The 22813-nt window shown below is 39.0% G+C and overlaps 1 protein-coding gene across 10 annotated transcripts in view; it reads right to left on the reverse strand.

Annotated features, from left to right (window-relative positions):
• MAP7 (microtubule associated protein 7) overlaps positions 1 to 22813 on the reverse strand; it is a 179135-nt gene that overhangs the window by 89852 nt on the left and 66470 nt on the right. Inside the window, exon 1 of one of the 10 annotated variants that reach the window (XM_086707955.1) lies at positions 15299 to 15531. The exons of the other annotated variants lie outside the window; for them this stretch is intronic. Coding sequence (XP_086564081.1) covers positions 15299 to 15320 — 22 coding nt within the window. The 5' untranslated portion in view covers positions 15321 to 15531. Of the gene's footprint in view, positions 1 to 15298; positions 15532 to 22813 lie in introns of those variants that run through there. 10 annotated transcript variants of the gene reach the window in all.

Raw genomic sequence — 22813 nt, forward strand, 5'->3', positions numbered from 1 at the left:
AGTGCAAATTAATACTTATTTGCATTAATAAATGAGGTGAGGCTTTTTGGTTACAAAATCAGAAGTATGACACGTCTGTTTATACTGATACTTGTATTGATACTTCATACTTTTTATTGCTTTGTGGTGAAGTCTTCCAGAAACAATAAAGTCTGAGTCATTTTTGGAGACTCATTTGTCCTTTGACTCTCTGGAAAGGCAATTGTTACAAGCTAAAGTATACAAACTCAACACAGGCTACTGATACTTATTCACAATTTGTACACCAGAGTCCATCGCAATGGGAACCATCTCTTTATGCGTCGCTTAATTTTCAGTGGTATAGAATAGTGATGTTTAATATGTTCCTCAAAAACTTGATGCCATTTTTGAATAAGCTGTAAACAAGCCCATCACAGAACAGAAAGGCAAGTATTCTCTTTTATGCAAACATGACCCTACCACATGACCTAATAATAGATTGAAACAATGGTCCTATTGTTTAATTGTTGTCAGAAAGACAAAGACGGGTTAAAGCTTCAGGCATTTGGCATTCTATGCATGCGTTTTAAAGATTTCTAAAAAGTTTCCTAGACTAAAATTACATTAATCATGCTGGCTGGAGCTCCAATTTGGGGCTTCAATTAAAATGAATAAAAATTCAGCAAATAACCCAGCTTAAAATTATTCTTGAAGTTTGGCTCTGCCCACTGGTCCTCTCCAGAGGCAAAAAAAAATGTACTGGCGAACTTTTTGTGTCTACATCTTTGTTACTTAGGTCTCTCAGTTTTCATGCGAGCAGATCAACTCTACCCCAAGGTCAACTTCATATGATTCTACTAATAACTGATAACCTAGAATGTATTCCAGAAATCTGCCAAGGAGGACAGGTCTTACACTCACTGTTATTCAACAGTTAGCACAAGCTCAGTGTCAAGAAGCTATTTTTATAGGGAATATACAGGAGACTAATTCTGATAGATATTCTAAAATCTAATCTTGTAGTAATTCGAACTAACAGAGAACTGTGCAATAAGCCATACTGTCATCTATCAAGACTGCTCTTAGGTTAGTCCCCAACTTTAGGATATTAAAAAAATTTGGCACTTTAGAAAATTAATTTGTATAGTATACACTGGATACTCAATCTGTTCTTGATGCTTTAATATTCATTTCTACAATGAACAACAGCCAAAGCTAAAACAAACAAGCAAAACAAACCCTTAAGTGTCTGTACCATAACCAGGGTACTGTAAAGTAAAACACACTTGCCCACATATACCCTCCCCAAAACACAAATTTTTTAAAAAGTTAAAACTAAAGATTTCTGATTTTTTCCCCAGAGCTTCTCTTTATTTTCTTTCAATGCAGTAAGAGCAGGAAATAAAGGGATGTGTTTTAATATTATCAACTAAGACTGATACTTTATGATAAATCTTTAAACTGTAATAAGGCAAAATAAAGCCTCAAATATTGGCTGAAAAAGCATCATTATTTTGAAAAAATACTTAAGTACATGGTGCTTTAAGAAAATTGCAAAAAATATTGTTCTCTTAATATCAGTTTGTCCTGAAAATTACCACTCAAAACTTTTCTTAAGCAAAAACCTTTACAGGGTGCTGTACTAAAATAAAAAGGAAGGGAAGTCCAAGCAATTGGAAACAAGAAGCTGTTTTAAGACTTCTGAAAAAGATGAGCAGATTCTAGGAATTATATAACAATGCTCTGGGATATGTGCTAGAAAATCTTTATTATATGAACTCAATTTGCAATAAGGTCCATTTGGCGACCCTATTATTTAAACTTTCATATGGTGAGAGTCAAACCTTTTAAAAGGCTGTAATTGTTAAAGGACAATGAATTCTTGTAAAGCATTCCCATTCTTCAAAATGGTGTTACAGCAATGCCTGACAAATATAAGACGCAGAATGAAAAACTGGCAAAGCAACCCTTTCCATCAGTTGCTGAGAAAAACACAACTAATGTATTATCTTTAAAAAAAAAAAAAAACCACTTCATGGACTTTTATTTTTAAAAAAAAATTTTTTTTTTCAACGTTTATTTATTTTTGGGACAGAGAGAGACAGAGCATGAACGGGGGAGGGGCAGAGAGAGAGGGAGACACAGAATCGGAAACAGGCTCCAGGCTCTGAGCCATCAGCCCAGAGCCTGACGCGGGGCTCGAACTCCCGGACCGCGAGATCGTGACCTGGCTGAAGTCGGACGCTTAACCGACTGCGCCACCCAGGCGCCCCTTCATGGACTTTTAGAATGACCAAAAGAATCCTTCCCCTTCCCCTCAGTCCATCCATCATTCCACTGCCCACTGAGCACCTACATCCCGTGTGCTAGGCACTGGGGACACAATGGTGGGCAGAAGCAGGCATAGCTCTGCCCACATGGAATTTACAGGCAACAGAGACCTGGGCATTAGCCAAATGATCACCCTAGTGAAGGTTACAGACTGGGATAAGGGCTCTGAAAGGGAAGAATACAGTTCTAAGGAGGAATATAACTACATTCCTCCTTATACATGCTATCCAATATCCAAATACATGCTATCTAAAATTCCCTGTGGCTTCAGTTAAGCCTTTTGTCCTTCTAGCCAACAGAATTCAGCACACAACTCTAGGTAGAAAAATACTATAACTGAAACAACTGAATCCAAAATTCATTTCCGGGGAGGTTTCTTCATTTAATTTGTTTTTAAATAACTTTACCCCTACTGCATCATAAGTGCATATTTTTTAATGGGATGTAATTCCCACCATGGAATACTTTTACCTATCTTACCAAAATACTGAAAATGTAATACGTTAGTGTAAAATCAGTAGCTTCAGTACTGAATTCTTATATTTTTTTGAGGGGCTTTTTGAGATATAGGACACGCTTCCCCCCCCCCCCCCAAGTGGTTAAATTTTCTCGGAAGAGGAGAGGCAAAATAGCATAAATCAATGTCCTGTTTTTGAAAGTTACTGCAAAACTAACAAGCAACTGCGAATGCACAGTGATAAAATCCTTCCTGTTTTTCTCAAGGGGATAATTTCAAAACATTCTGATGACATCTATTGACTGTAAAACCTGTGTACAACAACATTCAGCATATTTCAGTGCAGCTTAATAATTAATGAACATCCTATGTCATTAATTTATAATAAATTGAAGCTGCTTCAGAGTTTCCAAATGCATTGCTTAAGATTCGACCCAGTGGTAAGCAGCTGATGGGGACAGCCCCCAAATTTCTCAATTTGCATGTATCATAATATGCCTTCTGAAAAATCCAGTGAATGTGCAAGGAGTGAGTTTAAGGATTCTGAAAGTGAACAGGCCATCTAATTACTTGCTGTAATTGGGGAGAGGCTCTTCCTGCGATTAGAATAGATAGATGTTGGAATAGACAGACTTCCTTCCATTAGCCACAAACGGGAAAAATTTAATGATTATGATTATTTTAGCCATCAAGAGTCTTACCTTCTCCTTCCTGTAAGATAAATTCTGGTGAATTACTTTGGTTTTCTTATTCTTTTCTTAAAACACTTTTTTAATGTTTATTTATTTTTAGAGAGAGAGCGCAAGCAGGGAAGGGACAGAGGGAGAGGGGGACAGAGGATCTGAAGCAGACTCTGCACTGACAGCAGAGAGCCTGATGCAGGGCTCAAACTTGAAAACCAGGAGATCATGACCTGAACCAAGTCAGATGCTTAACCAACTGAGACACCCAGGCAACCCCAGATTTTCTTATTCTTATGTTCATATGGAACACTGGGTCAAAAATTTTGACTGAATTTAGTAAAATAAAATGAGCCTTTTTAAAAAGTGAAGAAATAGCTTCAGAGCATTCATCCCAAACTATTAATAACTGGTACTAGATCAACAAAGGCAGACCACTTAATTTTAAGTGTTCACTGAGAGAAATTAAGTGGGTTTTTTTTTCCTGGTGTTTTTGGTTGTTTATTTATATATGTATGCATGCACCTATGTTTTGTGTTTGTTTTGAAACCATGAAAAATATTAACAAAATTGCTGCTTTTCAATGCTTTATCTCCAATATTTGTGTTAGTCTCTTGGTCCCCTCCCTGTCTACTCAGGTGCATGGAGCTCCTAGGATCTTCCCAAGCTGCCAGAAACTCCAACAGTTTGGAGTTCTAACCCTAAACCACAAATGCTGAGCCACACCCCACCCATCAGGATCCATCCATCATTTGACCCACTAGTCCCACTGGAAATCACATGTTAATTTGAGTTTGGGGGTGAATAGCTCATGAAGATTTAACCCTACTCAAACTATCTATTTGTAATTTTAAAAATATCTTCAATGACCCCTCACCCACAGATCAATGCGGAAACAGACACCTGCTTCAAGTTATGCTACCCCTTAAAAGCACAGCACATGGATATCGCTACTAGTTTCACCTATGGTTAGAACTATGACTTTCTGGGTCCTCGAAGAGACAATTCCTGATTTTACATCTAGTGTGTACCCAGAAGAGAAATATCAGACATGTGCTTCCAAATAAATGCAGCACTGAAAATATGAGGAGCAAAAACCTGTAAGTAGCAAAGTGTCAGTATTAAAATGGAGTTACAGGACACTGGCATATTGGCATAACTCTAGGAGAGGAATCCAGCAGCATTTATTTGCTGCCATTAAAAGGTCTAAAATTTTCAACTCCACAATCTCTAAAGGAAATAATCTACAACATGGACAGCCTTATACCTAAAGATGTCCATTAATGTACCACGAAGGGGATCAGCATATGGCACTCCAAAAGATGCCACCTTGGCATTAAGTATTATTTTGAGTTGAAGGCAGTTGAGAATCAACAGATGCAGGAAGAATTCTCTATGTCTCCAGTCCCCATTTGCCGAAAATCAGGGGCATAAATTTCCCCTGTGACAGGATCAGCCCCCCCCCCTTCCTGTACCAGAAAAAGAAGAGTGACTCTTATCCCCAGAGACAGACAGCACGGAGATGAGTTTGCAAAAACAAACCTTACTACGTTAACCCTTATCTTCTCAGTAGATTTTCCATTTTCTTGTCACTTCACAATTTATCAGCCCCTGAAGCCCAAACCCCCTTTCCTTTGTTAAAATGGTATAAGTGCCCCTGAGTCCAAATTCATTTCTTTGAATTTTTTTTCTTTTCTGTGAACTCCTGTGCAGGTAAAAATAAAAATTGTGTTTTTTCTCTTGTTAATCTGTCCTTTGTTAGTTCAATTCACAGGCCCTCAGGGACTTAACCTAAAAGAGTAAAGGAAATGTTTTTCCTCCCCAACAACCACTTACAACTGTAAAAACTCAAAAGCAGCAATAGTCAAGAATATTCCCTCCTTGGGTTATTATCTTAACTAGTAAAAATAAAAGTACTAAAAGTTAGGCAGTACCATGCATGCTCATAATGTAACCCTTAATGAAAATAACTAAATTATAAATATGCACATTCATGCTGAATACATGAAAACTGATACATGAAAATACACGAAAACTGAGAAGACTCCGTTAAGGTGATGGGATTATGGGTGATTTTTCCTGTTTGTGCCAAACTCGCTGTAATGCTTTGTTAGACTTTCATAATTTAATATATATATATATAAACATTATATATATTATATACATATAAACATTTTATATATATATATATATATATATATATATATATATATATATATATATATATAAACAACCTTAGGAAGCATGTTTATAAAAAAAATTGAAAATAAACATTTTTGTCACTAGAAATTAGTTCATCTTCCTGATTCTTCACCAAAATCCCATTTACGTATCATAGAAAGCAAAAGAAAATGAGTCTCTCCTACTGTTTTCCATTTTCAAAGACTGCCTGATTTCCTGTAGGTAGGAAGGGTCCTCTGTCACATCCTTCGTGCTCAAAACAATGGGCATATCTCAAAGATTTTGAAGGTTCACTTCGAGATTACCACAAAAAGCCAATATCACAACAAAGCAAGTTAAATGAATGTTCTGGTTTCCCAGTCCATATAAAAGTTATGTTTATACTATACTGTAGTAAAGTATGCAATGCATTATGTCTAAGAAAACAATGTACTTATACTTACCATAATTAAAAAATACTTTACGCTAAAAAACGCTAGACATCATGTGAGTTTTCAGTGAATCATTATCTTTCTGCTGGTGGAGGGTCTTGCCTTGATGTTGATGGCTGTTGACTCACCAGGGTGGTGGCTGTTGAAGGTTGGGGTGGCTGTGGTAATTTCTTAAAATAAGACAATGATAAAGTTTGCTACATGGATTGACTCTTCTTTTCACGAACACTTTCTTGGTAGCATGTGATGTTGTTGATAGCATTTCACCCATAGCAGGACTTTCTTCCAAAACTGAAATCAATCCTCTCAAATCCTGCTGCTGCTTGATGAACTAAGTTCACATAATAATTCTAAATCCTTACTTGTCATTTCAACAATCTTCACCTCATCCTCACCAGGAGTAGATTTCATCTCAAGAAACCATTTTCTTTGCTCATCTGTAAGAAGCGACTCATCCATTCAAGTTTGATCATGGATTATAGCAATTCAGTCCCATCTTCAGGCTCCACTTCTAATTCTGGTTCTCCTGCTCTTTCCATCACATCTGCAGTTACTTCCTCCACTGACTCCTGGACCTCTCAAAGTCGTCCATGAGTACTGAAATCAACTTCTTCCAAACTCCTATTAATGTTGATATTTTGGCCTCTTCCCATGAATCATGAATGCTCTTAATGGCATCTAGAATGGTGAATCCTTTCCAGAAGGTTTTCCATTTACTTTGCCCACCTCCATCAGAGGAATCACTACCTATGGCAGCTATGGCCTTATGAAACATATTTCGTAAATAATAAGACTTGAAAGTTGAAATTACTCCTTGATCCATGGGCTGCAGAATGGCTGTTGTGTTAGCAGCCATGAAAACAATGCGAATCTCATACATCTCCATTAGAGCTCTTTGTCAATGAGCAGTAATATTTTGAAAGTAATTTTTTTTTTCTGATCGGATTTCAAAAGTGGGCTTAAAATATTTAGTAAATCATGTTGTAAACAGATGTGCTGTCACCCAAGCTTTCTTGTTCCATTTACGGAGCACAGGCAGAGTAGATTTAGTGTAATTCTTAAGGGCCCTAGGAAATCTGTAATGATTAAGTGAGCACTGGATTCAACTTAAAGTCACCGGGTGCACTAGCCCCTAACTAGAGAGTCAGCCTGTCTTTTGAAGCTTTGAAGCCAGGCACTGACTTCTCTCTAGCTAAGGAAGTCCTAGATGGCGTCTTTTTCCAACAGAAGGCTGTTTCATCTACATTGAAAAACTGGTTTAGTGTAGCCACCTTCATGAATGATCTCAGCAAATCTTCTGGAGAACTTGCTGCAGCTTCTACATCAGCACTTGCTGCTTCATCTTGCACTTTTATGTTATGGGAATGGCTTCTTCCCTTAAGCCTCATGCACCTGTCTCTGCTAGCAGCAAATTTTTTGCTTTTTTAATTTTTTAAGGTTTATTTATTTTTGAGAGAGAGAGACAGAATGCGAGCAGGGAAGAGGCAGAGAGAGGGAGACACAGAATCTGAAGCAGGAGCCAGGCTCTGAGCTGTCAGCACAGAGCCCAACGTGGGGCTCGAACCCATGAACTGTGAGATCATGACCTGAGCCGAAGTCGGATGCTCAAGCGACTGAGTCACCCAGGTGCCCCTAGCAGCAAACTTTTCTTCTCCAGCTTTCTCACCTCTCTCAGAACTGATGAGGGTTAAGACCTTTCTTGGGATTAGGCTTTGGCTTGAGGGAATGTTGTGGCTGGTTTGATCTTCTATCCAGGCCATTAAAATTTTCTCTGTATCAGCATAAAGTGGTTTTGCTTTCTTATCATTCATGTGTTCACTGGAGTAGCACTTTTAATTTCCTTCAAGAAATTTCCTTTGGGGCACCTGGGTGGCTCAGTCAGTTAAGCGTCCAACTTCGGCTCAGGTCATGATCTCACAGTTCGTGAGTTCCAATTGTCAGCCCAGAGCCCACTTCAGAACCTCGACCTCCCTCTCTCTCTGCCCCTCACCTGCTTGCACTTTCTCTCTCAAAAATAATAAAAAATAATAAACAAGAAAAAAAATTAAAAAATAAAAAAGAACTTTTCCTTTGCATTCACAGCTTTGCTGTTTGGCACAAGAGTCCTAGCTTTTGGCTCCTCTCAGCTTTCAAAATGCCTTCCTCACTAAGCATAACCACTTCTAGCTTTTGATTTAAAGTGAAAGACATGTGATTCTTCTTTTCACTTGAACAATTAGAGACCATTGTAGGGTTATTAATTGGCCTAATTTCAATATGTTATGTCTTAGGGAATAGGGAGGCTCAAGGAGGGGGAGAGAGACGAGGGAATGGCTGGTCATGGAGTCAGAACACCCCCATTTATCTTCTAAGCTCGCCATCTTGTGTGGGGGCAGTTTGTGGTATCCCAAAACAACTATAGTGTAACACCACAGGTCACTGATCACAGATCACCATGACAAATATAATAATGAAAAAGTCTGTATTATTGCAAGAATTACCACACTGAACTGGAAGAGAGACATGAGGGCTGAGCAAATGCTGTTGGGAAAATGGCGCTGATCAACGTGCTGGATTGCCAGAAACCTCCAATTTAAAAAAAACAAACAATATCTGCAAAGCACAGTAGGATGAGTGAGATATCCTATACAAGCAAACTTAAAATCTCCTGAGCTGTGACTTGGGAGAACCCAGCCTCATCCGTCATCATGGGACCATTTAACACATCTGTTGCTAGGAGGTAGCTGTGGAATTGCTGTTTAATTAGGTATAGTGACATACAGCAAAGATCCATTTCAGAAAACTAACTGCTTGAAGCCTACAGCACAATTGATTTAATAGTTCCTGAAGAACACAGCCCTCTTCTATACCGGATGACCCACATCATTCCCATTTCATGTATTCTCAGGTGTGTGTCTTTCTTAGGTTTCTACAGCAGAATTTTAGTTAACTCAGTTGCTATTGGTTACAGATTATATAATTTATATGAAAACTCTATAACACCACGCAAAGCTGACACACCTGAGTTGCTGTAGTACAAGGGCCCCATCTTATTCCTAATACTCACTATATACATGTAAAAATACTTAATACATAAATATTTAGGAATGTACTTAAGAATATTTAATATGCCAAACTCTATGTGTTTGAAAACTAAGAAAACTCTCACATATGTAGACATACTTCATGCATGTTGAACAGCTTTCACTTAGTTCTTGATAATTTTGTAATCCAACTAAAATTATTGGGCGACATACTTGTTTTATTTTTCACCCTGACCATAACCTTTGGCTAGTATTGATAGCATTTTATTATAAAAACATTAAACTTAAATACTTATATATTTAAATTATGTATTTTGGTTACCAGAAAACACAAAATTCAAATATTCAAAGAATTCTTCATAAAATGTTATATAAAAATGTTAATCTTTGACCGTACTTTAGAGCTCTTGTGTTACAGAAAAACAGGACAATGTTCCACTGCCAATAGTGGATTAAAGCTTAAATATTAACTTTACCTTCTTGGTCTTTCATCACATGTCACACGTTACTTGCTGTTCAGGCAACATTATTTTATTCTGTCTGTGATAAGATACTAAGAATTCATTTGTATCACCCACCAGATTACAATCCAGAAATGGATTATGGCATGATCTTTTTAAATAGAAAAGGTCGTCGTAGGAAACTACTTTCTAATGGAGAATTGATTCCCATATATTAAAAACTTAACCTAAGTTTTGAAATTGGTTTATAGTTCAACTGAAATTTATTTATTTATGTCACCTTGAAGTTCTGATAAGAAAAGTAAATTATACTGTCAAGACAGTATACCAATGCTGGTAATTCAGTACGAAAACTTTAGTTCAGAGATCATTCACCAGACAATAACTCAGTTGAAATGCTCTGAGAAAGGATTGGTGACTTTTAATAGATGTGCATCTCAGACTAAATAAAGTCAGTCTTGGAACTTACACACCTTTAGGTTGTATGACAATATGCATTACTACCCTCATGCCCTTCTTGTTGATGAAAGTTTCCCCCCCCAGCCTTTCATTCTATTTCATGCTAGAACATATCCAGCAGATTTTTAGGTTTAAACTCGAGCAACTCTGGCTGGAGAGCATAGGAGATTCACGAGCAACACGCATTTCTCAGAGAATTTTTAATTTCTGTCCTTGAAACACCCTTTATGAACATCTGTGTTTTGTTACGGAAGGATAAGTTAAATTCTACCTAACATATTTTGAGATCTCAGGAGGTTTAGGTGAGTGAATGATAGCTTTTGGAAAATTTAATTGTACTGATTCTTGTTTCAAAGGCTACTTAATCTAAATATCCTCAGGCCCAGAAAAGTGGAAGTTATGGAAAATTAGAGGATCATTTTCTCTGGGAAAAATTCTATTAGATTTTCATATATAGTAATAGTGGCTAACTAATATATTTTAAAAGTTTGGTACCATATGATTTAAGAAACAAATCATATACTCAATGATATTTATAAAGAATCAAGAACCACAAACACAATCACCATTTATTAAACATCTATTTTGTTCCAGACTGTACTAGATGCTTTAAGCACTTGGTCTCATTCGATTTATTCTTCATAGTAAGCTTACATTGAGGTAATATTCTCCCCACCATTGAGAGAAGGAAGCCAAGGCTCAAAAAAGTTAAGAAATTTGTCTGACATATATAGCTAAATCATGGGTAAAATCATCAACAATTTGGCTTTAAAATCTAGTATCTTAGCCACTATGCCAGTGTTTTCTAAATTTAAATATATATATATGTATACACACACACACACACACACACACACACACATATACATACACATATATATGTATTAAAAAATGTACCTTGGCATTAAAAACTGTACCTTGGTCTTCTTACTGTTTTGGTGGGTTTTTCCTCCCCTAATTAATGATACTTTGACAAATACAGAATATATATATAGTCATAAAGTGATTAAATTTTTCATTTAAGAAAACAGCTTGCACTGTTTTTTAGTATATCTTCAAGTACCACTGTATAATTTGCTTTATGGATTATAAATCACTTTCTTGGGTATTAACTTACTTGACCATCTTAACTTGATTAAGGCAGGCATGACTGTTGCCCTTTAGAGGAGGGAAAAGAGGCTTAGAAAGGTCAATTCGGATTTGTCTGTGGTCACACAAACAGTGTAAGAGTGAGTGTGTGGCTCAAAAACAAACACTCAGATCAATAGAAAAGAATAGAGAACCCAAAAATGGACCCACAAACGTATGGCCAACTAATCTTTGACAAAGCAGGAAAGAATATCCAATGGAATAAAGACAGTCTCTTCAGCAAATGGTGCTGGGAAAACTGGTCAGCGACATGCAGAAAAATGAACCTGGACCACTTTCTTACACCATACACAAAAATAAACTCAAAATGGATTAAAGACCTCAATGTAAGACAGGAAGCCATCAAAATCCTCGAGGAGAAAGCAGGCAAAAACCTCTTTGACCTTGGCCACAGCAACTTCTTACTCAACACATCTCCAGAGGCAAGGGAAACAAAAGCAAAAATGAACTATTGGGACCTCAGCAAAATAAAAAGCTTCTGCACAGCGAAGGAAACAATCAGCAAAACTAAAAGGCAACCGACAGAATGGGAGAAGGTATTTGCAAATGACTTATCAGATAAAGGGTTAGTATCCAAAATCTATAAACAACTTCTCAAACTCAACACCCAAAAAGCAAATAATCCCCGGAAGAAATGGGCAAAAGACGTGAATAGACACTTCTCCAAAGAAGACATCCAGATGGCCAACCGACACATGAAGAAATACTCAACATCACTCATCATCAGGGAAATACAAATCAAAACCACAATGAGATACCACCTCACACCTGTCACAATGGCTAACATTAACAACTCAGGCAACAACAGATGTTGGTGAGGATGTGAAGAGGAGCTCTTATGCATTGTTGGTGGCAATGCAACCTGGTGCTCTAGCCACTCTGGAAAACAGTATGAAGGTTCCTCAAAAAACTAAAAATAGAACTACCCTAAGACCCAGCAATTGCACTACTAGGTGTATATCCAAGGGATATAGGTATGCTGTTTCGAAGGGGCACATGCACCCTGATGTTTACAGCAGCACTATTGACAATAGGCAAAGTATGGAAAGAACCCAATGTCCATCAACAGATGAATGGATAAAGAAAATGTGGTATATATGTGTATATGTGTGTGTATATATATATGTGTGTGTATATATACATACATACACATATATATATATACACATATATATATACATATATATATATATACATATATATATATATAATGGAGTATACTTGGCAATCAAAAAAAAATGAAATCTTGCCATTTGCAATTACATGGATGGAACTAGAGGGTATTATGCTAAGCAAACTTAGAGAAAGACAAATATCATATGACTTCACTCATATGAGGAATACAAAACAGATGAACCTAAGGGAAGGGAAGCAAAAATAATATCAAAACAGGGAGGGGGACAAAACAGAAGAGACTCATAAATATGGAGAACAAACTGAGGGTTGCTGAAGGGGTTATGGGAAGGGGGATGGGCTAAATGGGTAAGGGCATTAAGGAATCTACTCCTGAAATCACTGTTGCACCATATGCTAACTAACTTGGATGTAAATTAAAAAAAAAAATAAATAATAAAAAAAAAGAGTGAGTGGAAATCTGGTGTTTTGACTCTAAAGTACAACATTTTATCTTCTTCATAGAAGTATAGATTCACTGTAACTTTGAGAATGGCTAGTGTTTTTCGAAACCCTCATTTCACATGACTTGTAGCTTTTAAAAAATATGCCAACATAATATTCCTGGTGAAGGAGCGTGAGTTTGCCAGGGTGTGTTGAACAGCACTGAGTGTGTGGAAGGGGCTATCTCTCTGGAGCAGAGCATGGACCTCGCCCGGGGCTTAAGGGAAGGAGCTTATTTCACCTTTGACCTGGCCTTTTATCACAAAATTATTTCACTAGAGTCCGTACTTTAATTATTTTTCACAAAGGAAGTAAACTTTTTGGTTTTCTGTTCTGCTTGGCACACCGTTAATCATCTGTAACAGAAGATGGTAACATTTCGTGCTGACTTTTTCCTTTCTTCCACAAGTTGGAACAAACTGCTAGTGCTTTTATGAGGCTCTTTATTTTAGCTATAAAACTGCATCCTCGATTTTGTTACCTTGTGTGTTTTATAAAGAGTAGGCGTGGCCCTACTGCAGACTAGGGACTGATGCATTAACTCGATAGATTGATTAGGTTGGCAGGTGCCCTTGCAGTGAACGAAACCGACAAAACTCCCTGCTGCCATCAAGCATACATCGCAGCGTGGGAACACAGTACACATTATTACATCAGACAATGATAAGTACGAAGGTGAGGACAGGTCGGATAATTACAGAGAACAGTTTTTGTCTGGCGGGCGGGGGGGGGGGGGGGTCACTCATAACTCCTACAGTTATTCCATAGCAGCTTGATGTCGACAACAGGTTCTGTTCCCACAGCTGTGTGGGCTTTCATGAATGAGAGGAGCGGATGCCACGGAGTGTACAGAGACATTTTTCCTATTTTCTTACTGAGTAACCTGAGTTTCATTTGATTGACGCAATCTTATTTTATCACACTTGAATAATTCATTATGAAAATCAGTGCTTATTGTGTGTGCGACTATGTCTAATCCTAATACTTCAGTACTATACATAAATATGCTTTCCACACAGAAAGATAGGTCTCCAAAAAATAGTCATTAAGTACAAAATGAATTGGAAAGTGAGTTAATGGAACAGAAAATGACTTAACACACACATTAATAACACTGATATATTTTTTTTTTCCTGGGGAACTGGGCATTAAGGCATCTTATTTCTTTCAAGTACATATAATCCTGCAAATTAGAGATAATTCTCATTGTGTAATAATGATACCAACACACTTATAGAATATAAATACCTTGTCTGAAGTCACAGAGCTATTAAGTGTCAAAGGTAAAAGGAAAAGTCAGATCTAGCTACAAAGATATATCTAATATGCCACTCTGACTCATTTTATAATCCTAAAATACCAAAAGCAAATCATTTATACACACCACACTCCATCTCCTAATGGTTACTGGATACTGACACTATATATAACCTTTCTTTCCTAGATCAGATGTGTTTTTATGACAAAATTTACAAATATTACCTATGAAAATGAAGATACATAATATTTTGTAAGGACAAGTAATTTAGTGAGTAAAGCATCTTTATTGTTCTGAAAAATAAAATTTGATGAAACATCTACATCAAGAAACTTCTAGAGAAGAAAATAGGGGGATAAAAATAACCCCAACAGGTACTATTAAGATTCGAATGCCTATAGTTTTATCTGTAAAAGCCCATGTGAGTCACTGTTTACGTGTTGAAGAAATGAAAGCATTCTGCTGAAGAGAAATCCAAAAGGGAAATACAGGCAATGTTTGATTTAAAACAACAAAAACAAACAAAAAAAAAACCCCAAAGAAACCAAAAGGTAGGCAAGGGAAATAAGATTTTTCTTTTCAAGCAGGAAAAAACAGAACTTTCCAAATATACCCCTCTAAATAGAAAAACAATCATTTCCCCAAATTCTCCTGATCTGATCCAGATACAAATATTAAGAGCATTAAGAAATCATCAGGGGCGCCTGGCTGGCTGGCTGGTTCAGTTGGTAGAGTATGTGACTCTTGATCTCAGGGTTATGAATCCGAGCCCCACATTGGGGGTAGAGATTACATAAAAACATGTCAAATGTTTAAAAAAAGAGAGAGAGAGAGAGAAATCATCAATAAATTACGTGCTAAAATTTTCTTTGGACGGCAGCACAAGTGTGTGTGCAGCTTGCGATGGCCCAGATCTGCACTTTAAGGAGACTCTAGAAAATGTCAGGGCTTTCATTTTGGGTTTTCCCAAAAGAAAAAAAAAAAAAAAAAGTAGGAACATGGAAAAGGGAGAATAATGATAGTTTGCCTATAATGTTCACAGAAACCGTCCCATGGCTCCAGGACAACGTAGACAGAAGTATATACCCATCATCTATAGAACATAAAAAACAAAGATCATCCTATTTAATTACAATTCCCACTCCTTCCTCTAAGAACATTAAAATCGGCACGTTTCTTCCCCCCCAAACAAAACATTTTCTACTGTGTATGGTTGCCTGTTTTAAGTGTTAAAAATCAGTGTAAAGATTGCCTGGCTCCTGAATTTCTTTACTGAGGCCAAGAACTTACAGTCTGGCTTAGGGTCCCCCATCCTAAATTCCTTTCTGGAATAGGCTGCAACATGGCTGCATGTCTCCGTCTTCTTGCTTTGAGCTCCTCAGCCAGGCAAACACCAAATCATCAGTGAAGGGCCCTTTTAATCATCCTAAGTATTCCGCCTCACACAGCTTGAGGTACACTTGGGGGTGGGGGGGGAGGCACAAGGGCAGTGAGACCCACAGCTCCACAGACACTGCTTTTACACAGTAACCTTGTTCACTGAACCAAGTAAAAAGTGAGAATGGCTTCTGTTCAAAAGAGCCAGTGAAGCTCAAATGGGTGTGGGCTGGGAGTCGGGGAGGCCCTTCCTGGTTAAGAAATGGTTGCTAAACATCAGTTCAAGCACAAGGATTCAAACTCAGCTGGGGCCCCAAACAGGATGTGCGTTAAGCACATAATTAAAAACTTAATTGCTTTCCCAAACCATCTAAGTGTTATTTATTATTTTCCCAGACTTTTCTGCCTTTTGGTCTCCTGATGTATCGAAAATGACATTTAAAACCCTGAAGATTATGGCTGATTTTGTTCCCATACCAAAGGCATCTGAAAAGGCGCTCACTTAGGGTCAGTCAGGCAGAGAGACCTCTGTTCTTCCCTCTTCCCTGAGAATAGGCATGGAGCTGATGAAAGGCCGCGTGAAATGAAGTTTTGCTTCTCTTCAGAAGTTTCCAATAGACTGACTCGCTTTAGCAAGTTTGGGAAATTCTGAAGGTCTTCACAGAGGAGAGGAACAGTCAATGAATATAAATGCTGAAGTTTTTGAAATTACTTTTAGATAAATTCTGGGGACCTATACTTCTCTCTTTTTTTTTTAAGAAAAAGCCAGTGAGGGGCGCCTGGGTGGCTCAGTCGGTTGGGCGTCCGACTTCAGCCAGGTCACGATCTCGCGGTCCATGAGTTCGAGCCCCGCGTCAGGCTCTGGGCTGATGGCTCAGAGCCTGGAGCCTGTTTCTGATTCTGTGTCTCCCTCTCTCTCTGCCCCTCCCCCGTTCATGCTCTGTCTCTCTCTGTCTCAAAAACGAATAAAGATTAAAAAAAAAAAATTAAAAAAAAAAAAAAAAAGAAAAAGCCAGTGATAAATTGCACTGTAAATATTGGACTCAAAATTTCTATCACAGTTTTACCTTAGACTTATCTTAAGAATGGCTTTTGTCTAAGGGCAAAGAGGGGAAACTGAGGAAAAAGGGTCATGTCAAGTCCTTCCTGGGCCCTTATATGATTTAAACACATGTGCCATGGGGGCCAGAATACTTTGATTAAAATCAATGAACTAAGTGAATTTGGGTGAGCAACTGGTCCCATTTGAAGAAGGAAATACAATTTCTAGAAGAAAATACAAGCTTTTAATCCTTCCTGAGTAGCAGGACTTGACCCACTAAAGAAACTGGACACAGAGGATTTCTAAGAGGTTTGAGGGTCAGACACCCACTGGACTTGGCAATCAACCCGTTTTAATGCCCCGAGAACTAGAAACTACTAAGAGCCAGTGCAATGTCAGTTGTAGTCCGGCACCACCCCAACATCTCCAAGGCTGCCTAAGTAAGTACCACCATTTCCCCCAACCAGATGCTTACATTTCCAAACACAGCCCATATAGACAACACCTCTAGTGCAAAGTTTCTCAACCCTTGCACTACTGGTATTTTAGACAGGATAATCTTTGATGTGAGTGGCAGGGGAAGGGGAGGAAGCTTTGCAGGACACTACAGGATGGTTAGCAGCATTCTAGGACATACTGTATATGCTAACAGCACCACCACCACCACCACCACTGCCCACACCCAGAGCGAAGATGATCAAAAAGCTTCTTCAGGGGCACCTGGGTGGCTCAGTCAGCTAAGCGTCCGACTTTGGCTCAGGTCATGATCTGCTGGTTCCTGAGTTCAAGTCCCACATCGGGCTTTGTGCTGACAGCTGAGAGCCTGGAGCCTGCTTTGGATTCTGTCTCTCTCTCTATCTCTCTCTCTTTCCCCCTCCCCCATTCACACTGTTTCTCTTTCTCTCAAAAAATAAACATTAAAATAAATAAATAAATAAATAAATAAATAAATAAATAAATAAATAAATAGAATGTCTTCAGGCATGGCCAAATATCCCTGGAAGGGAGGGGAGATGGGGGCAAAATTACCCTTGGTTTAAAAAAAAAAAAAAATCACAGTTCTAGTGGCTCCAAATCAATGGTGACCTTCCCCCTTGCTTCCCCTCCAAGCCCGGCTCCTGCAGGAGGGTGCTGGATAGCAGGCCATCTTCTTCTGCTATGTGCCTGTTTATGTCCCCCATGTCTTCCAACTGATGCACTGGTTTTTTTTGTTTTTCCAGTAGACCTTAATGCTGCAAGGGAGATAGGAGACGGACACAACAGGAAAGATGGGTCCACGTCTGCTACACTGGGACTGGAAGCCACAGACCATGCCTCACAAACTTCTCTGTGGTCATGTTCGGTAGAATGGGCTGGGGTATAAGTAATATTCAAAGACTGCCTGAATTTCTGAAGAAGTGGAAGAATTCTCCAATTCTGCCTAATCGGAGCAAAGAAATTCATGAGGAAGTAATAAGCACTAACCAAAGGACTGTATTGGCTTTAATTTCAGGAACTTTTGAGGCCTGTTATTAAAATATCAACTTTCCCAAAATTCTACACCCATATATTCAGTAGGGCTCCATTAATATTAAGAGTGAGACCTTAAATCACCTGACAGCTGATTTAAACAGAAGACAGGAACTGGGAATTTATCAAACAAAAAGTAATTCCCATTCACAAATTTAAAAAACCTATCATTCCCTCCCTCAGAACCTGTATTCATATTTCAGACTCAAATTAACTAGCTTGGTGATCTGTTTCCCAGTTGATGGGAGATTAGAAGAACTTCTGAGGGAACAGGAAGTTGTCACGAGAGTCTCCTAACTGGCCTATGGATGGCCTTCCAAGCGTTGAGCCCACAAAACCAGTCGCTGACACAGCCGTGACACTAACATTTCTATAATGCAAATATGATCGTGTAACTTCTTTGAATGCCTCAGTTTCCCCAGGATAAACTCCAGCCCCCTTGGCACGAAAGACCAGCAGGTCTCCAGGACCTCACAGCTGTCTTTCTCACCACACTCCGGCAGCACAGCCTGCTATAGGTCTCCCTGGAAGCCTCCTCTCTGGCCTTACAGACGGCTGTGGTCGGTGGTGTTTCCCTGAACTTGGTTCTCCTCACATGATCAGTGTTGAACACGCTGCCACCACTCCCTGGAAGAATCTTCTCCCCTCACCTGGCTACTTTCCCTAAGCCTCTTCGATTTCTACTTTCCATCCAATTTCCTCAGAAATTCTCCACAATGCCCATCCCTGCCATCACATCCATCCTTCCATACTGACCAGCTGTGTGCACAGCTGACATTGTTAGGAAAGAGTAGGGGTAACAGAAGAAAAGCCTGCCTTACAAAGCACAGATTCCTTCCCCCCATGCCACGGTAAACACAAGCAACCCCTTAAACTCCTGATCTTTTGGGGCACCTGGGTGCCTCTGTCAGGTATGTGTCCAACTTTGGCTTAGGTCACAATCTCGCGGTTCCTGAGTTCGAGCTCCACATCAGGCTCTGTGCTATCAGCTGTCTCCCTCTCTTTCTGCCCCTTTCCCACTTGCACAGCCTCTCTCAGAAATAAACATTAAAAAAAAAAATTTAAACTCTCGATCTATTATACGTCAGACATTATTCTCAGGGCCTTTACCCATAGGAAGTAGCCAGATGAGGGGAGGAGAAGATTCTTCCAAAGAGTGGCACAGCATACACAACACACAGGAACTGGTCTAATCTCACAACAACCCTGTTATCATGTCAATTTTATAGGTGAGGACTCCGATTTCTACAAGGGAGTAACTTGTTGAACTAGCAGCCTAATCCCTACACCATGACCTCCTACAGCATCAGCACCCTAAGTAGGTGACTTCTCACTTCCGAGCAGCCAGGAAGCATGAGGCTAGGGTCGCCTGATGACGGGAAAGGGCTGGTACCACGAGGAGAGAAGACAGGCAGGGAAGACAGGAGGTGACATTGTGTGGAGACAGTGTTCCACTCTTCCCTCAGGAACAAGAGTTTGGAACTAAATGGTGGCGCATTCATCCAGAAAAACAGCTGAATGCTAACAAGGGAGGAAAGAGAATAAAGGGTTTTATTGGGAGAAGTGGCTCAAGGAGACGTCTGTGCCCCAGCATGTGGAGCAGGGGGCACCGTCAATGACATCTCATCTCAAACTGCAACTGCACGGTAACTACCTTAGAAAGAGGCCCATTTCTAACCCCACACATCACTGTTCTTATTTTCTCAAAATTAAGGCCTCAGCTTACCCGTTCATTTTTGGTTTCATTTTTTTTTTTTTAATTTTTTTTTTTTTCAACGTTTATTTTTATTTTTGGGACAGAGAGAGACAGAGCATGAACGGGGGAGGAGCAGAGAGAGAGGGAGACACAGAATCGGAAACAGGCTCCAGGCTCTGAGCCATCAGCCCAGAGCCTGATGCGGGGCTCGAACTCACGGACCGCGAGATCGTGACCTGGCTGAAGTCGGACGCTTAACCGACTGTGCCACCCAGGCGCCCCATGGTTTCATTTTTAATACATAGCAAAACAGTACCAGTGCAGGATACTGGCCGGTAAATGAAGGCAGAAATGACAGTTTATAATTCAGATTTAAGGGAATGGAAATCAGTTTTAAAATATAATAATTTCCAAAAAGTAATAAATACATAAATCCTAAAACATTAAAGGGAAATTAATATTTCTTTATAAATATTACATAATAATCCTCAGTATAAAATATGGTAAATATTTTGTAATGGCACAGTTGGTGAATTACCAACTTGATTACAGAACAGTTTGCCATGACTCTGAGGAATCCAGCCTCTTCCCTTTTGTCAACTCCCTCAATTCCTGTTCATTGACTACCTGCGTCCCTCAGGGGCTTCCTAAAATTGCTCTGTAGAAGAGATGATGGTTGGTTCACTAGCTCTTTGCTCCCATCTGCGTCCCCACTATCACCCTTAACGCCTCAGAGAACCTTGTCTTGACAAGGTGAGGACACCCTCATCAAATGTGCTATTTACTCACCCTGCTTCCTCTTTGTTTTTCTTATTTTTCCTCAACTTTGGCTACTAACAGGAAAAACAACACAACAGTTCTTATAAAACAACAGTTCTTATGTTAATAAGATGTTAAGCTGCATCTGCTTTTTTTTTTTTTTTAAACAAAGCTTTATTCCACAGAAAACTGTGATCCAGCATTGTTTTGCACTCCTTAGAAAACATCAGAGGGGTGTGTGTGTGTGCATGTAATAACAAGTATATGAATGAATATATAAATGTATGGACGAAAATCTAGTGGTTCTATCAATAGTTTGAAGAACATGGACAGGCTAAGTCCTGAGACCAGAAAAGCATTTAGTATGTAGAGAGTATTCTCGTTATTTGTAAGAATTTAAAATCTTTTCCTGAATATCTGCAAATATTTTACATTAAAAAAAATCACATATACTAGATTTGATTATCACAATTCTCAAAATGGCACAGTTTAAAAACTCTGGGTGTTTGGTCAAATTTGGTGTTTAATATAAAATGTTTGGACCGTGGCTATTGCTATTTTAGAAGGCAAATAGTAAGAAACAGATTTTGTTTATGGAAAAGTAAAAGCAGAGATTCAATTTATAAAGGAACTTAAGTTTCGCTGAAATTTTTAAAAGCTAAAAACCATCCTGATTTGGTACGCGTAATTAATTAAAAGACCCAGTTCGCTTAGACTGTCTGCCATACACTGATTTTGATCTTGATGGGTCTTACTTGAAGACTTCTGAACTGCTTCAAATCCCATGGCAACTTGCTCCTAACCACAATGTCAGTTGAGGAACACTGCAATATGTCACTTTCTCCAGACACCACCCCCCATCTTACTCTTAATTGTTGATTTTTTCCATTTCCTCTGTGTTCAAAGAGTAGTGAGTGTAGCTTTGGGAGGTAATTTGTTGATTTCAACATTTATAATGCACCTAGCACTCTGTTTTACTTTCCTTCCCAAAAGTTATCTTACTCCACTCTCTTTTTCCTTTAGACAGTCCCCAGAGGATGCTGGGAAAAGGAAGAAGCTGCTTTTTAGCTTCCACTTTGTAGTGCCCTGGAGAGTGACACAAGGTGCACGAGCTGGTTATCGGAGCAGGTCAGTCAGTTCTGTAAAAAGTGGATTCCATGCAACAATGTTTTATTCTCCTTTTCTTTTTTTTTTAATATGAAATTTATTGTCAAATTGGTTTCCATACAACACCCAGTGCTCATCCCAACAGGTGCCCTCCTCAATGCCCATCACCCACTTTCCCCTCCCTCCCACCCCCCATCAACCCTCAGTTTATTCTCAGTTTTTAAGAGTCTCGTGGTTTGCCTCCTTCCCTCTCTGTAACTTTTTTTTCCCCCTACCCCTCCCCCATGGTCTTCTGTTAAGTTTCTCAAGATCCACATAAGAGTGAAAACATATGGTATCTGTCTTTCTCTGTGTGACTTATTTCACTTAGCATCACACTCTCCAGTTCCATCCACGTTGCTACAAAAGGCCATATTTCATTCTTTCTCATTGCCAAGTAGTATCCCATTGTATGTATAAACCACAATTTCTTTATCCATTCATCAGTTGATGGACATTTAGGCTCTTTCCATAATTTGGCTATTGTTGAAAGTGCTGCTATGAACATTGGGGTACAAGTGCCCCTATGCATCAGCACTCCTGTATCCCTTGGGTAAATTCCTAGCAGTGCTATTGCTGGGTCATAGCATAGATTGATTTTTAATTTTCTGAGGAACCTCCACACTGTTTTCCAGAGTGGCTGCACCAGTTTGCATTCCCACCAACAGTGCAAGAGGGTTCCTGTTTCTCCACACCCTCTCCAGCATCTATAGTCTCCCAAGAATGTGTTCTTGAAAACTGCACAACATGTTTGTCTGTTTCTTAAAATCCACATTTACATAACCCTGGAGTCCTGTATGCTGACCTCAAATTGCAGAAGTAATTTTCCTTTCTGTTCTATGCTTCACAGGAATGGCCAAAACTCTACGTTTTACCAAACTAATAAGAGATAGTTTTATCTTACATTGATACCTTTTCATCATACCAGTAATGAAACCCTCTCAACCTTCTTCCTGTCCCACTACAGACATGTTCCAAGCTATAACCAGCTTTTCTGTGGCACCTGCAAGGAGGCACAGTAGTTTAGGGGTAATTACACGGAAGTCACTTAAATTTTTTATGCTTGTAACAACAGTTCTTACTAAACATTTTGGCAAAGTCAAGTTGCCCAGTCTGGATCACTGGGGCTATAAAGCTGCTAGAAAGGGTCAATTGCTTCTTTCAAGGAAAAGAATTTCTGCTGAGCTATCTCTCCACATGTTTTTTATGACTTCTCAAAGCTTTAAATGTCCACTTCCACATGAGGGATTTGTAACCAAGTATTAGAGGAGCTCTC

Source organism: Puma concolor, chromosome B2, assembly GCF_028749965.1.
Source record: "Puma concolor isolate L17-30 chromosome B2, mPumCon1.1.hap2, whole genome shotgun sequence".
NCBI lineage: Eukaryota > Metazoa > Chordata > Mammalia > Carnivora > Felidae > Puma > Puma concolor.